Genomic DNA, 16,204 nt, shown 5'->3' on the forward strand with positions numbered 1-16,204 from the left:
TAGAAAAACTACACTAGTGGGAGACCTGAACCTTCCTCTATCTGAACTAGATAAATCAAACCAAAAAATAAATGAGAAAGAGGTAAGAGAAGTGAATGAAATCTTAGAAAAAATAGAGTTAACAGATATGTGGAGAAAAATAAATAGGAAGAAAAGGAATACACCTCCTTTTCAGCAGCACATGGTACATTCACTAAGATTGACCATGTACTAGGGCATAAAAACATTGCAAACAAGTTCAAAAGAGCAGAACTAATAAATACAACCTTTCTCAGATCACAATGCAATGAAAATAATAATTAGTAAGAGTACATGGAGAGACAAATCAAAAATTAATTGGAAACTAAACAGTACAATTCTCTAAAATCACTTAGTTAAAGAACAAATCATAGAAACAATTAATAATTTCATTGAAGAAAATGACAATGATGAGACATCCTTTCAAAATCTATGGGATGCAGCCAAAGCAGTACTCAGGGTGAAATTTATATCCTTGAGTTCATATATTAACAAACTAGAGAGGACAGAGGTCAATGAATTGGGCATGCAAATTAAAAAACTAGAAAGCAAACAAAGTAAAAATCCTCAGATGAAGACTAAATTAGAGATCCTAAAAATCAAAGGAGAAATTAATAAAATTGAAAGTTAAGGAACTATTGATTTAATAAATAAGACTAGAAGCTGGCACTTTGAAAAAACAAATAAAATAGACAAAGTACTGGTCAATCTAATTAAAAAAAGGAAAGAATAAAACCAAATTGACAGTATCCAAGATGAAAAGGGAGACCTCACCTCTAATGAAGAAGAAATTAAAGCAATCATTAAAAATGACTAGACCAAATTATATGACAACAAATATGGCAATCTAGGTGATATGGATGAATATTTACAAAAATGTAAATTGCCTAGGCTACCAGAGGACAAAATAGACTACCTAAACAACCCCATTATCAGAAAAAGAAATTGAACAAGGCATCAAAGAACTTCCTAAGAAAAAATCCCCAGGTCCAGATGGATTCACAAATGAATTCTATCAAACATTCAAAGAACAACTAATCCCAATATTATACAAACTATTTGACAGAATAAGCAAAGAAGGACTTCTACCAAATTCCTTTTACGACACAAATATGGTACTAATTCCAAAGCCAGGCAGGTCAAAAACAGGTAAAGAAATCTACAGACCAATCTCCTTAATAAATATAGATGCAAAAATCTTAAATAGGATACTAGCAAAAAGACTCCAGCAAGTGATCACGAGGATTATTCACTATGACCAGGTAGGATTCATACCAGGAATGCAAGAATGGTTCAATATCAGGAAAACCATCCACATAATTCATCATATTAACAAGCAAACCAACAAAAATCACATGATTATCTCAATAGATGCAGAAAATGCCTTTGACAAAATTCAACACTCATTCTTATTGAAAACACTAGAAAGTATAGGAATAGAAGGACCTTTCCTAAAAATAATTAACAATATATATCTAAAACCATCAGCCAACATCATCTGCAATGGGGATAAATTAGAAGCCTTCCCAATAAGATCAGGAGTGAAACAAGGATGCCCATTATCACCTCTATTATTTAACATTGTACTAAAAACACTAGCTGTAGCAATTAGAGAAGAAAAAGAAACTGAAGGTATTAAAATAGGCAATGAGGAGACCAAGCTATCACTCTTTGCAGATGATATGAAGATCTACTTAAAGAATCTTAGAGAATCAACTAAAAAGCTATTCAAAATAATCAACAACTTTAGCAAAGTTGCAGGATACAAAATAAACCCACATACATCATCAGCATTTCTATATATTTCCAACACATTTCAGCAGCAAGAATTAGAAAGAGAAATTCCATTTAAAATCACCCTAGACAATATAAAATACTTAGGAATCTATCTGCTGAGACAAACAAAGGAACTATATGAACACAACTACAAAACACTTGAATATAAAGAAGGAAAGTATAAGTAAATTAGGTGAAAAACAAATAGTATACTTGTCAGATCTTTGGGAAAGGAAAGATTTTAAGACTAAACAAGAACTAGAAAAAAATCACAAAATATAATATAATTAATTTTGATTACATCAAATTAAAATATTTATACAAACAAAACCAATGCAACCAGAATTAGAAGGGAAGTAACAAATTGGGAAACAATCTTCATAACAAAACCTCTGACAAAGGTTTAATTATTCAAATTTATAAAGAGCTAAATCAATTGTTCAAAAAAAAATCAAACCATTCCCCAATTGATAAATGGGCAAGGGACACAAACAGCAATTTTCAGTTAAAGAAAACAAAACTATTAATAAGCACATGAAAAAGTGTTCTAAGTCTTCTAATTTGAGAAATGAAAATCAAAACAACTCTGAGGTATCACCTCACAACTAGCAGATTGGCAAACATGACAGCAATGGAAAGTAATGAATGCTGGAGGGGATGTGGCAAAGTTCGGACATTAATGAATTGCTGGTGGAGTTGTGAATTGATCCAAACATTCTGGAGGGCAATTTGGAACTATGCCCAAAGGACTCTAAAAGACTGTCTGCCCTTTGATCCAGCCATAGCACTGCTGGGTTTGTACCCCAAAGAGATAATAAGGAAAAAGACTTGTACAAGAATATTCATAGCTGTGCTTTTTGTGGTGGCAAAAAATTGGAAAATTAAGGGATATCATTCAATTGGGGAAATGGCTGAACAAATTGTGGTATATGTTGGTGATGGAATACTATTGTGCTCAAAGGAATAATAAACTCGAAGAATTCCATGGAAACTGGAATGACCTCCAGGAATTGATGCAGAGTGAAAGTAGCAGAACCAGGAGAACATTGTACACAGAGACTGATATACTGTGATACAACTGAATGTAATGGACTTCACCATTAGTAGTAATGCAGTGATCTAGAACAACTTGGAGGAATCTATGAGAAAGAACACTATCCAAATTCAGACGAAAAACTGTGGGAGTAGAAACACAGAAGAAAAACAACTGCTTGATTACATGGGTCGAGGGGATATTATTGGAGATGAAGACTCTAAATGAACATCCTAATGCAAATACCAGCAACATGGAAATAGGTTTTGATCAAGGACACATGTAATACCTAGTGGAATTTTGCATCAGCTATCAGAAGGGTGGGCGAGGGATGGGACGGAAAGAATATCTTGTAACTAAGGAATAATGTTCTTAATTGACTAAATAAATAACTTAAAATGAAAAAAAAATGCCACCTCTCTGAATCCAGAAAGTGAACTGTTTGGAAACGACATCACGAAGATTCCTACAAAGACAACATGCTGCACCAGAAGATCCAGAGTGAATTTTGGGATGTGGTGATTTTAACTGTGTGGGGTTGAATGCATTTGATTTCTATGTATACTCTTATGCCAAAGGGAACTGCCCTCTAACTGGCTTTTTGTCAATGCACCTAGTAATCATGGTTTTGTTTTCTTTTCCTCTTATCCTCAAAGTATTGTAATTTAAAAGTTGGTTATGTTTACAAGATCCATTGGAGAGACCAGTCTTCAATGTATCTAAGGGGGATTGTATAATTGAAAATCTGTTACCCTAAAAAAGAACTACATTTCCCATGAGCTTCCTGTTGTTACATACTTCCTTTAGACAAGGGATATTAGGCGGAGACTTGGAGGATCCCACCCTCTTTGGTGTTTTGGCTTGATGGTGGTGTGTGGAATTTTCAACTGGCCGATCAGCCATGGGCATTCAGTCTTTATTTTGTATCTTCTTTATTTCTTGATTTCTAATGAGCATTAAAAAACCTCCTAAAACATACTATTTTTATTATGGATACTAATTTTCATTTTTACCTACTGCAAGCCCAACATACTTTGTACATCCACAACTGCTTCAAACCATGGCTCATAACTCCTCTATCCATATTTGTTTATTTTTAATAGGAAGTCACAAGGTGTGATTAGGTTAAAATAAGGACATTCCAGTAACAACCAGTACAAAATGAAATACCACAGTGCACAAAATAATGATAAACTATGTCCCTCATAAAACTGGGGCACACTAGCCCACAAATACATATCAGTTAAAACTGTGGAGAAGCCCTATGGAACATATGTTGAGAGACATATATGAAAGAAATATGTATTGTCATATGTAGAAAAGCAGATCATTCTTACTTCTGGTTATATTATGCTGAGCTCATTGGGCCTGTTCCCTACTTCTCTAATAGGATATACACTCTCTGCTGGTAGTCCAGGAGTAAGATATTGTCATGGCTTGACATGGTACCAAGTGAGCCTTTGCTGGGTCTCACAAGATCATGATATACCTATGCTCCATTGATTCATGTTCACTGTAGGCACTGTCTGACTTTTCTCTCCTAGACACAAAGTAGATTGTCTTCTTGAAGATTTTGGCTTTAGTTGGAGTCTTTCATTAGCTAATGTGTTTACTGTTCCCCATTAATATTTTCTAAGCAGGGATTTAAGCTATAGTCCACTTCTAGAAATAATTTATTGATTTAATGCAAATGAGTGAGAGAAATAAAAGCAATGAGTAGAACTCTTAGATAGAATTGCTTTAGATGTTGCCCTTTTCCTTGATGTTTTAAATTACTGCCTTTATGTTGCTTCCTGGATTTAAGCCCTCTCTCTACCTACAAATTGTAAAGGATAATTTTATAGTTGTAACTTAATATCTAAATTAATTGGTCACCAGGGAAAATCCCAAATAATAAAATGCCCAAGTCAGCTGAAAATTATTGTGATTTTATTTAATATAGAGGGAGGGAAGGAATTAAGGAGGAGAGAGAGAGAGAGAGAGAGAGAGAGAGAGAGAGAGAGAGAGAGAGAGAGAGAGAGAGAGAGGAAAGAGTTAATTTGAACTGCTCCAGCTCAGGCGGAGCCAGCCAGGAGTTAAAGGCCTTGGCCAAAGGGACCTCCCCTGAGCCAAGGGAAAGGGAAGTCAGCCTTATAACTCTCAAGGAAGCTGTCTGCAGGAGCTCCTCCAGGATCGAGTTCCAGGATTGAACTGGCGCCCAGCCTGCTCACAAGAAGTGATCAGCCAGATCCACCTCTCCAGGGAAAAAGAGGGTGTTTTCTGAGAGATGAAAAATCCCAAATATATAGACCTTTCACCCTTGTGTCTCCTCCTCTAAACTTTCACATCTACCAATCACATCAAAGGCTTTCTTCAGGACTGCCCATACTTTTAGTTCTTACCTTCTTTGATTAGATTTTTGAGTTACTTAACCCTTCTTTGTTAAGTTCACCTTTTGTAAGTTACTTGACCTTTTTTTGATTGATTTAGCCTTTATAATTACTTAACACCTTTTTGTATTAGATCTAAAAATAGACTTAGCTTAAAGTTCTAGTTTCACTATAAGGTTAGAACTAAGTACCTTGATTGTTCAATCAGGAGATTACAACTCTTTCTTCCCCTAAAGTAAAGTTTAAGTAGGGTGGAGCAATTTAAAGTTTACAATACATAATATAAATAATGAGTAAAGTCTCACATTAAATTGTTAGCATAATAAAGGACAGCCAAGTGTACTCAAATACTCAGTAAATTAATCATAGTAAAGTATAGAAAGATGTACTCTTTACTTTGTAAACCTTATAGCATTATACAAATATACAGTATATTATTATTGGTACCTAGTGTATGGAAATAGCATACTGTCAGGTTACCTAGATATTAATCACTGCCAAAGGCATGTCAACTAACTTTCCAGAGTCTCAGTTTACTCATCTATAGAGATAAGGACTGGACCTGTGATTTCATTGTTATTCAGAACTCTTGGATGAGCAAATGCCATCTATTAATGAAAGTAGGTACTTTACAGAGTCTTGGAGAGTTGGGACTTAGAAAATTTCTTCTAAGGAAAAGAGACTCCACTTTGTTGCCCTGCCTGGCTTCCACTCCAGGGAACAAAATACCCCTCCAGAATAACCTAGTCTCTTCTATTCTTATCCCCATGGCCATAGCACCTCTTTCAGCTTCCTTTCCACTTTAATTGGAAGACTGGAATGGGAAATACCATATTTCTCCCAAGGTCTTCCTTTATAGAGGTCCGAAATTGGACTGAGCTCACTCTACTTTGCAGCTGCTGTCTAGTTGTGTTTCAACTTTAAGGCACAACATATTCCCTGTTGTCCCTCTCCCCTCCTTAGCATCTCTTTCCTTTCTCCTTTTGCATGTTGTCTACTCCCTTTAGTATGTAAGTTCCTTAAGGGCAGAGACTGCCTTTCTTTTTAATAATTGTCTCCAGGGTTTAGTACAATTTCTGGTACATAGAAGGAGATTAATAAATGTTTACTAGATATTGGAAAGTTGATTTCAGCAATGAGAAAGTTAGGTGGCATAGTCAATTTGTTTCTGGATGGAGTTATTCATCCCATTCCTATATAGTAATAGTCTCTCGGTAACCGAGGATGACAATTGTCTTTGTGCTTTTTTATCTATGGTGTATAGATGAGTGTACACAAAGACACTTGTGTGTGAAGGAGATTTAAGTGGAAAAGTCGATGCACAGAGACAGTCCCACTCTCTCGGCTTTGGAAGCCTGGGTCCAGTGGCATGAGAAGTCGTTACACCTGGAGACTTCCTCAGCTGCATTGGATGACTGTGTTGTCTTTTGTGCTCCAACACGCCCTAAGCACTCCACAGTGTCTTGCTGCATCGCCATCTCAGCCATTGAACCTTCTTGTTGGTTTCTTCCGTCTGTTCAGCTGAAGCAGTCTTCACATGCTGGGGGGGCAAGGCCCTGGTTCACCAGGGGTCTACGACCTGATGGCTACTCTCACAAGGCCTGTCGAAGCCATTGCCCGGGGTGTGGCTGGCGCCGCATGCTAGCAACTACTAGGAGTCACAAGTGAGAGCTGGGTGTCAGGTGGGGGTCAGAGGTTGGAGAGCTGCCCTAGGAGGGCACGACAAGCCCTCCATACCAGAGATACTACCCCTCCCTGAACACCCCGTACACCCCACTACTCTAGAATGTTACTGACATATTTATTTACAGATTAGTTGTAAAGCTTGTAATGAAAATTTCCAAACCTGTTGGCTTAAAGTTGAAAATATGATATTCATATAGCATTTTGTATATAACTGGCATCTACAGATGAACAGGACTAACAGAATCACAGAATTTCAGAGCTGGAAGGGGCCCAGAATAATTTAGTGCTAATTATAACTGAATAAAGAATCCTTTTCACAATAGAAACAATAAGTGGTCACCTAGCCTTTGCTCAAAAACTTTTAGGGTTTGGGAGTCCACTGGCTACTAGGCAAATTATTCTACTGCAAGGTGTTATGATAAAATTATCTCAAGAGACTGATCTTTTTGGTAAGAATATAAGTTTATTGATTATGTCAGTGGTTAGGCCAGCATCAGAACCAATAAAGTCACATATAGGTCAATGAATCTCTGAAATGATCAGAGACACTGAAACTTTGCCAGGCAGCTCAATTAATAGAGTTTTAGGATCTCATTAATCAGCTCCTCCCTTGAACATACTAAGACATCTCCAATTGGTAAAAAACTAATCAAGAGGTAAAAACTATCTACCCCTTCTCATTCTGATGTTATGGGGAACATGTACACAGGAAAAGAACATTTGTCCCCTTTGTTTATTAACCAAATTTTGTTAAAAAGGACACATTCCTGAGAATTCCTAAGAACAAAGAAAATACAAAGACCTGTAGTCTGTGATGCCTGTGCCTGGCACAGGAATCTTCTCTAATATATAGGTCTTGATATAGGAATTACTACAATATATTAAAAATAAATTCTTATAAAGGGAAGGGCTTTCCCTCTCCATCTCAGTTGATGTACTCATACATATTGAGGTTTTAATGTATAAATAAGGCGTACCACTGCCTTGTGATCTCTTTATGATATATGAACCTCTTTGGGAACAGGAAGAGAATGACACAATCTAGCCATACTTATAGGAGCTTTAAATAGTTAGATGAATATCAATAGTGGGAGTTCAGTAGGGGATACAGACTTTGGACGCATAGAGACAGCTCTGTGTAAGATTTAAAACCAACGTCCAATAGTCCACGTATTGTATTTTATAAAGTTTGTTAATAATCACTTGAAGTAAAGGGATTAAAAAGGTAATTATCTAACAAAATATAAGGCCACATGAGTAGATTCTCCTGCCATTCACCTCACACCAAATGGGATTACAAGAAGAGAGAGAGAGGCAGGGCTCCATAAAATTTATATCCTGGTCAGCATGTAAGGTGAAAAGGAGAGTGGGGTGCTGGGAATAGTAGTTCTGGGGTTCAGATTCCAATTACACAACCCTTCCCCCCTGTGATTACCATGGAAAATGGACATGTAGAAATCTCCCAAATTTACATGCCTAGTTTCCTCATTGAATCAGTACACAAAAACAATTTACATCTCTAAGATCTTCAACTAGAGGTACATACAATATCGCACTTTCAGAGATCAATAAAGGTCTGCTCCCTTCCCACCTCCTACTCCTCAACAACGAAAATGCATCTAGTAAGGAATTGAGAGGCACACCTGATGTCTACATTAAAAGATGGGAGACTAAAAAGGAAGAAACTCCAGAAAGTATGACCTCTTGCAGCAAAGAAGTGCGACAAAAAAAAAAGCCAAAAGGCAGAATTCCAGTGAGAAAGAAATGTACCTCCAAAAGGAGATACTTTTGATATAGAAGGACCCAGTTGATTTGGTGATGAAAAACCCACCTAGGGACCTTGAGACTATATGTTGGGTCCTGCCACATTCTTGCTCCTAATCCACATAGATCTGGTACTTTCGCGGGTTCAGTTGCTTCATGGTGTAAGTCTGCCAGCAGCCGGCTGAATCCCTCTCCTTACAGGGCTTGCCTTGGAGCGGTGCAGACAAGTCCACCGAGGGCTACCTGAACATCCCCAAAGTTGAGTGCAGTGGCCACTGGCGCTGCGAGTGCCTGAAATTTCAGATGGGACCCTTTGCGAAGAACTGCAGCGTGGTTGTGTTCTGGCATGATTCAGTCCCTGACGCCCCTCCGAGGCAAGCCCTGTAAGGAGCAGGACTCAGCCGGCTGCTGGATGACCTACACCATGAAGCAACTGGATGGGCACCGTGGTAGGCTTCGGGCTCATCAGGGATGCTGCTGGCCATCTGGAAGGTCCCTCTTCTTTACTTCCGGTCCCGATCTTGGTGGTGGTAAGGCGGGTTTTTTTGAACTGGCTGATCAGCCATGGGCACATGGTTTTTATTTTGTACCCTCTTTACTCCTTGATTTCTAATGATATTTAATAAACCTCCTAAATGATAATATTTTTATTATTGATATTTAATTTTAAATTTTGCAAAAGTCTTTTCTGGAACTTGGAATTATCTCTGAGTTAATTATCTGCAAGTCTTTACATAGTTATTTATAAAGAAAACAAAGGGACAAAATATTTCTTAAAATCAACGACTCCAGAATACCTGAAGACAATATTTTTTAGCCAGATAGTACAGACTTAGCATTGACTTTTGCTCTCTCTAAATAACAGCACTTCTTTGCCTCCATATTGTTACCCTTCCTTCTTTCCTTATCACTTTTTAGCTTCTCAGTATAGGTGGTTGTCCATGACAAAGGACTCACATCTAATCCTGGGAAAGTTACAGTTTCTTATATCATATTTTCAACATTTCTTAAATATACATTGTTAAGATTTTCAGGTAAGTCAGAGTGGATTCTATGAAGGTATCAGAAACCAAAGTATTTAGGGATGATGATGATCACAAGCAATGTGCAGAGTAGGGAAGAAGTAAGGGAGACAGAAAGGGAAGAGGTGTCTGAATGTAAATTATCTAAACAGAAATAGATTCCTCAATATCCTTTAAAAGAGAGTAGGGACCTATTTAGAGTTACTTCATGAATTCCCATCCATTTTAATAAACTGACATTCCAGAGGAACTCTAATACTCCTCTTAGCAGTCTAGAGATAACTCTGAAGGGCCAGGGATGTTCTAGTACAGGTGCTTAGGAGCCCCTAGTGGCATGCTTTCCATTTAAATTAGCTAGTAGATTATCAATTAACTTTTAACAAAGAACATTTACTAAAGTGGCATAGTAAGAACAATCGATATAAAATATTGCCCCCCCCCTCAAAGTCTGGGACACATTTTCACACAAGTACACATTGATCAATGGAAAAAGTGGAGTCAAAATAGAATACTATGGCTGGTGAGGTATATATATAAGATATATATGTGGCAAAAAAGTAAGTCATAGCTCTTAGCTATTGGAAATCCTTTCTTGAGTCCATAGCTGACATTCTTTTTTGATATGAGATCACACTTCGTTAAGCTACCACATTCCCTGGTTGGCAATCTCGCTATATGCCTGTGTCCATCTTTGTTCTCAGTATGTCTCCTGTTTTTGAATGGATGCATTCTTCCTTTATGGATGATGATGGAAACCATGTGATTTGAGAAAGAAGCATACATATAATTTACATTTTCTTTTTCAGGAGACCTTGTGAGTAGCATCTAGGGCACAGGCATTCTTTAAATATTTCTTTTATCCTACTCAGTGACCCTTTTTCTTACTCTTACACTTTGTGTTCTCCCCAGGTCTATCTTCAACCCTTTTTTCAGAACTCTGGAGACAATTTCCTTATTTTAAAGATGGTTATAGATCTGAGGCTAGAAGGGACTGTAAAAAGCACCTAGCTCAGCTCTTTCATTCAATAAAAAAATATATAAAGATTGATCTCAAGTGATACCCATGTCAAAATATTCTAAAATAATAAATCTGGCTCCTTGGCTAGATGTTGTGAGTTGAATTTTAGAAAAACGGTAAGCTACAGTACAGCACATTTCTCATGGCACAATTTTTCTCATGTGATAGTTTTATTCCTTTCATTAGCTCTTCAGATTTTCAAAAATCTGTAAGAATATATTCTATGAAAATTTAAGCTTCTCTAAAAATGAGAAGTTAATAATTAGGATGACTTGTGTCTGAAAAGAGAAAGTAAACAGATTTAACTTTCCAGTGCTTTCTTTTGTAATATTTTAAAAACAAAAGAGGAGTTCCTTTCTTCAAAGCATGTGAACTAGAATTCTGGGGCTATAAAGAAAGAGGAAAAAAGCTTCTGAGAATAAATCAGAATGAGAAAGATAGATAATGGAGCAAGAAAGAAATACTGCTGTCTTCTAAAAACTACATTTCTTAGACACTGGTTGAGATCCAATGGTGGAGGGGGAGACTAAATCACATCTATCACAGATTAGCCATTTTCATTTTGGAGGGAGGGCAGGTAGGTGGCTCAGTGGGATTAAGAGTTAAATCTACAGATGGGAAGTCCTGGGTTCAAATGTGATCTCAGATACTTCTTGGCTGTGGGCCCTGGACAAGTCACTGGATTGTCTAGCCTTTACCAGCTCTTCTCCCATTCTAAGACAGAAGGTATGGTTTAAAAAAACATTTAGTAGTTTAATTTTATCATTTTATAGCATTTTTATCTTACCCCAAAAGAATTAACTTCTTTTAAAAAATGTCTCTTAAAAATTGTATTGATATCTTTTTGGTTTTTATTTTCATATCATCTATATTTCCCCTTGTATGCTAATCCCCACCCTCATCCTCCTTTAGATAAATATTTTATAATGATTGACCTTTAAAAGAAGTATTCTCCCTATTCTGGCTAAATACTAGAAGGACATCTCTTAGACATCACAAATTCCTGCCAAATTTTCAAGTGAAGGTAGACAGCTTCACTAAACCACTACTGTGCTGCATGAATGAAGCAAGACAAACAATATAAGGATAAGAATTTGTATAATTCAAAACTCAGTTTGACACAAAATGCCCAGGAAAAATAGAGGTGCAGTTGAGTCTAGCTCTCTTGCCTTCCACAAGACCCCACCTCCATCTCACATACTTGCAGAGATGAAAACACTCCAGTATGATTCCTCTTTAAGAAAAATCTTGTATCATGAGCCAGAGAGGAAAATGGCTCATTTCAGATGCTCCTGAATCCATCATTCCCAATCTCCTTTCTTCCCTGTGGGTACAGATGGAAACTTTTGGCCCAGAGAGAACATGAGAGATTTTTCTCATCATTTTTACCAGGACTCTTCCATTTATGGTCCAATAGGGGGAAACCTTGGATTTACTCCTCCCCTTCCAAAGTCCTCCAAGGCAAAGCCTGCTTCTTGCTCCCTGCCTAGCTAATTTGCTGCGCACAGGATCCGTTGAGTCAAAGGGATGAGTACTGCAGTCATTTAAGCTTCAGGGATGCATGAATAATCTTTTTCCAAAACAAAAAAAAAATTTAATTGAAGAAAATGTATTCTGTTATCCCCCTCCCCCCCCCCTCCCCAGCCCAAAGCCTTCTATTTCATGTCCAGGATTCCTTTTTTTTTTTTGACATCAAAATTTTAAAAAGCAAAAAAAAAGACAAAATCGAGGTAGACTCTCCTGAGGCTGCACCTGGACTGAGAAGGGGAAAAGCTGCAGGCTTGCTTAAACCGCTTCGCCTTTCTTTATAGTGTTTTAGAGCTCTCTGGTGACTTCACGGCAAATAAGGCCCGAGGTTGGAGTCTGAGGGGTTGAGGATCTTTCATTCCCAACGGTCACGTGGTGCGCAAGTGGGTGGCCTTTCCGGGGCAGGGAAGTGATTCCCTCCGTACCTTTTCTACTTAATCTCCGTTGCTGGGGACTTTAGACCTTGTAGATATAAAAACCTTCCGAAGCCAACCGGACAGACTGCGGGGCTGCGTGTACCAGTTTCTCTGTCTCGTTTCAGGCAGGTCAAGGATCAAATTCTCTGTTCGTCAGAGACAAAGCTGGTCATGGGGAGCAAGAGCTTCCTGGCTGCAGGCTTGCTACGGAACCAAGTGGCTATTGTCACTGGTGGCGGCACAGGCATTGGCAAGGCCATAACCAGAGAACTGCTGCACCTAGGTGTGTTCGTATTCGTGTGCCTGGGTCCGGCCTAGGTTCAGGGAAAGGGAAGAATCGAGGGGCACTAAGCAGTCAGGACAGAGTTGTGGCAGAGGACCCTGAGAGACGTTGGAGGACTGTGGGCATAAAGCGGGGAGGTTGAGGGTGAAAGGGGCAGAGCAGAGGTCCCTCGTGGAGAGAGGTAGAGCCGGGGGTACTCTAAAGGACTGGGACGAGTCCTGAGGCTGAGAAGAATATTGGGGAGCAGAGATGGCAGCTGCTGAGACACCTGGAAGCGAAGAACGAAAGTGAAAGAAACTGGTGGGGTCATTAGGAATGGACGGGGGCGGGCCAGGGGAGAGGGAGAGAGGACACTGGGACAGGGAAGGGGGTGGGGCTGGGGAGAAGCTGGGGAGGAGCATTCAATAGGAGGAGAGGAATATGGTTTACGGTAGAGGGGCAGAAACTCTGACATCTGGAAGATAGGAGAGGGACAGCTTGGTGGGCCTCTGGGGAGAGAGATCGGGGTCTGGATGCGATTCTAGGGAGAGGGGCCAGTGCTTGTCAACTTAGGGGAGTTTTCTTAGTCGAGAGGAGTGGGACCTCTGAGAGGTACATACTGGTAAGGGGTCCAATGATTGTAAGTCAAACTAAGTCAAACAAAGGAGAGAATTGCATTTAGCATGCCAAGATAGAACTGCTGAGAGCAGCAGCATCTTCTTAGATTACAAGATTTTTTCCTAGGAACATTTCAAGCCTATACTTCACAGTCAAAGCGCAATTAACAACTTTAAATGTAGGAAGAGCAGTAGAAAAAGGGAGCATCATTTAGGGGAGGAAAGGGAAGGCTTAAGGGGAAAATTTGCCATGTAACTGGCTAGTTAGATATTGGAGTGGGAAGACATTCTCTGCTGTGAGGCAGGAGACATGGAGAGGTTATGATGAAATACTTTAACAATTGTGAAACTGGATCCTTTAGACAAAATCACTGGGTTGAGGTAACTTTAGAGAATATTTTTAGCTACCTTTTATCTAAAGATAGTAAGTAGTTATTTTAGCAGTGGATCAGACCATCAGTTTTTACTGTGTTCTTGCATGATTAATTGTATTATGTTTCTTCTTTAATAGTAGTTGAGGGCTTTCTATTATTAGGTCCCCAAATGGTTGGGGATAGAGGTAGTTTTTATATTATCGATTCATCAAAATGTTGGGAAATGATTGTGTTTTCTCTCTGGAGCCAGTGAAGCCTTGACTCGGAGTCAACTTTGATGTGGGTTTGAATCATGCTTTGTACTTAATTTCTGTATTATAATTTTGGTAATGTGGGCTGGCAGTGGTCAGTAAAGGGCAGTATTAGGAATGGGGCACTCACTCACTCTGAAATTTTGCATTTCTCACTAGTTAGCACTGGTTAAACATCAAATGCAAAGTCTATAGTTCCAGCATTAGTCAAACATGAATCTTAGATTGTTCAATTACCCACTCTATGTACTGGATCTGTAGTGGAGACTATGTTTTTGTTAATTACTTATATTGTTTTTAGAAATAATTAATTGCCTGTTGTGGTCCTCCAATGTACTGCACTCCACCCCCATGTTCTCATTCTAGAAGGGCAGCAAGACCTCTCCCTAGTTGACAAATGATGACAAAGTGGACAATGGAGAAACATGGAACCTGTGCACTGGGGACTCTGGCATTCCAGAAGAATACCTCAAACTTGCACATGCTCCTTATTCCTTATGGCAACAACCCCCAAAACTACCTCTACCTGAATTTGGATTGGGAGATGACAAGCTCCCAGACCCCCAAAAATATGCCAACCCTGATCCATAGGATATGAAAGTTGCCACTCTACAATGGAAGCTTTCATTCTACAATGAGCTACTCCATATATATCAGCTATTCTGCTATCCCCTGGGCTTGTCCACTGGTGCTAAGGCTATATGATTAGCCCCCCAGACTATTCCACCAGTCATTAGGCTATTATACCACCAAAAACCACTTCTTCAAATAAAATTCTTTTTATTATTACTTCTGTATTGAATGGAGTTTGAGTTCCCCATCCTTGGGGCAAGGCCTTGATACAAACTTGGCTGTGTTTCTTCCACATCATAGACAAGCCCCTTAACTTCCCCTTCAGATTTCTCTCCTGGAAAATGAAGAACATTCTTTAAATTTCTACTTGTCAGAGTGGTTGTGAACATGAAGTGACAAAATGTTTTTTCTAAAAATTGCTTTGCAAATCTTAAGTACTGTCTTTTTTATTATCACTTTAGTGATCATAGAGACAAAGGAAACTGGGGAGAAGATTAGGACATAGGAGAGGAGTATAGGACTGAGAGAACAGCTTTGTAAATATAGCAAAGTAGATGTTATGAGGGTGTCACCCTTTCTTGGTACTATATCACTCTTCAATAGGCCTGACTATATTCATTCTTTTATGTCCATTTCTCCTCTCCAGCTCCAGAAAAATCAAAGGGTATGTTTGGTTATTTTCTTAAAAATTCATTAGTTTAAGGATCAGAGGCTCATAGAGTTGGAGCTAGTAGGCTCCTTAGAGAATATCTAGTACAACCTTTTCATTTAAAAATAGGATTCAGTAAAACCTGTCATGTAACTGTAGATCTTGAGCATTAAAGGTGAGGTTTAGCTCAATTAGGAAAAATATATTGTCAACTCTTAGAAATAAAGACCTAAAAATATACTAGCCATGTGACCAGGAGCTGTCACTTAGGCTAGCTGGGCCTCAGTTTACTTATCTGTAAAATGGGGACAACAAAACCTATAATAGCTGCTTCAATGTTATGAGCTTAAGTAACATAACTTACACACTGAAAAAAGGAATAAAAGTTAAATGTCAGTTATCTCTATTTCCATTCATTCAGTCATCTAAGACTACACTGTTATAAGAACTATCGTGTATATAAAAATTTATAATCTATCTAATCCTTCCTATACTCCATTAGTTCATTTTTTTTTCTCCCAGTGCCAGAGTGTGGGTATCTATAAAGTTCTGCCCTAGGCTTCTTCTTTTCTATTTCTATATTCTTTCTATCAGTGATTTTATCCTCCTCCCTCCCCTGTACTCAATTATATCACCTATTTGTGGATAACTTCAAATTATAGATGCTACTCTTTCCCCTGAGCCCCTGGCCTACATTTCTACCATCCTACTGGGCATTTATGTATGAATGTCTTACTAGTACCTGGACCTCAATACATCCAAAACAGAACCTAGCATCCCCAAATTTTTCAAACCTGCCCTTCTACCAATGTCCATAGTTATGTTCCACCTGGTTGCTCAGGTTTAAAA

General features: G+C 38.4%; 1 protein-coding gene across 1 annotated transcript in view; it reads left to right on the forward strand.

Moving 5' to 3' along the window:
- The first annotated feature begins 11,775 nt into the window (after positions 1-11,775).
- Positions 11,776-16,204, forward strand: part of LOC100013660 (peroxisomal trans-2-enoyl-CoA reductase-like) — a 40,676-nt gene continuing 36,247 nt past the window's right edge. The window contains exon 1 of the mRNA XM_001367995.5: positions 11,776-12,912. Coding sequence (XP_001368032.2) covers positions 12,801-12,912 — 112 coding nt within the window. The 5' untranslated portion in view covers positions 11,776-12,800. The remainder of the gene's footprint in view (positions 12,913-16,204) is intronic.

Source organism: Monodelphis domestica, chromosome 8, assembly GCF_027887165.1.
Source record: "Monodelphis domestica isolate mMonDom1 chromosome 8, mMonDom1.pri, whole genome shotgun sequence".
Taxonomy (NCBI): domain Eukaryota; kingdom Metazoa; phylum Chordata; class Mammalia; order Didelphimorphia; family Didelphidae; genus Monodelphis; species Monodelphis domestica.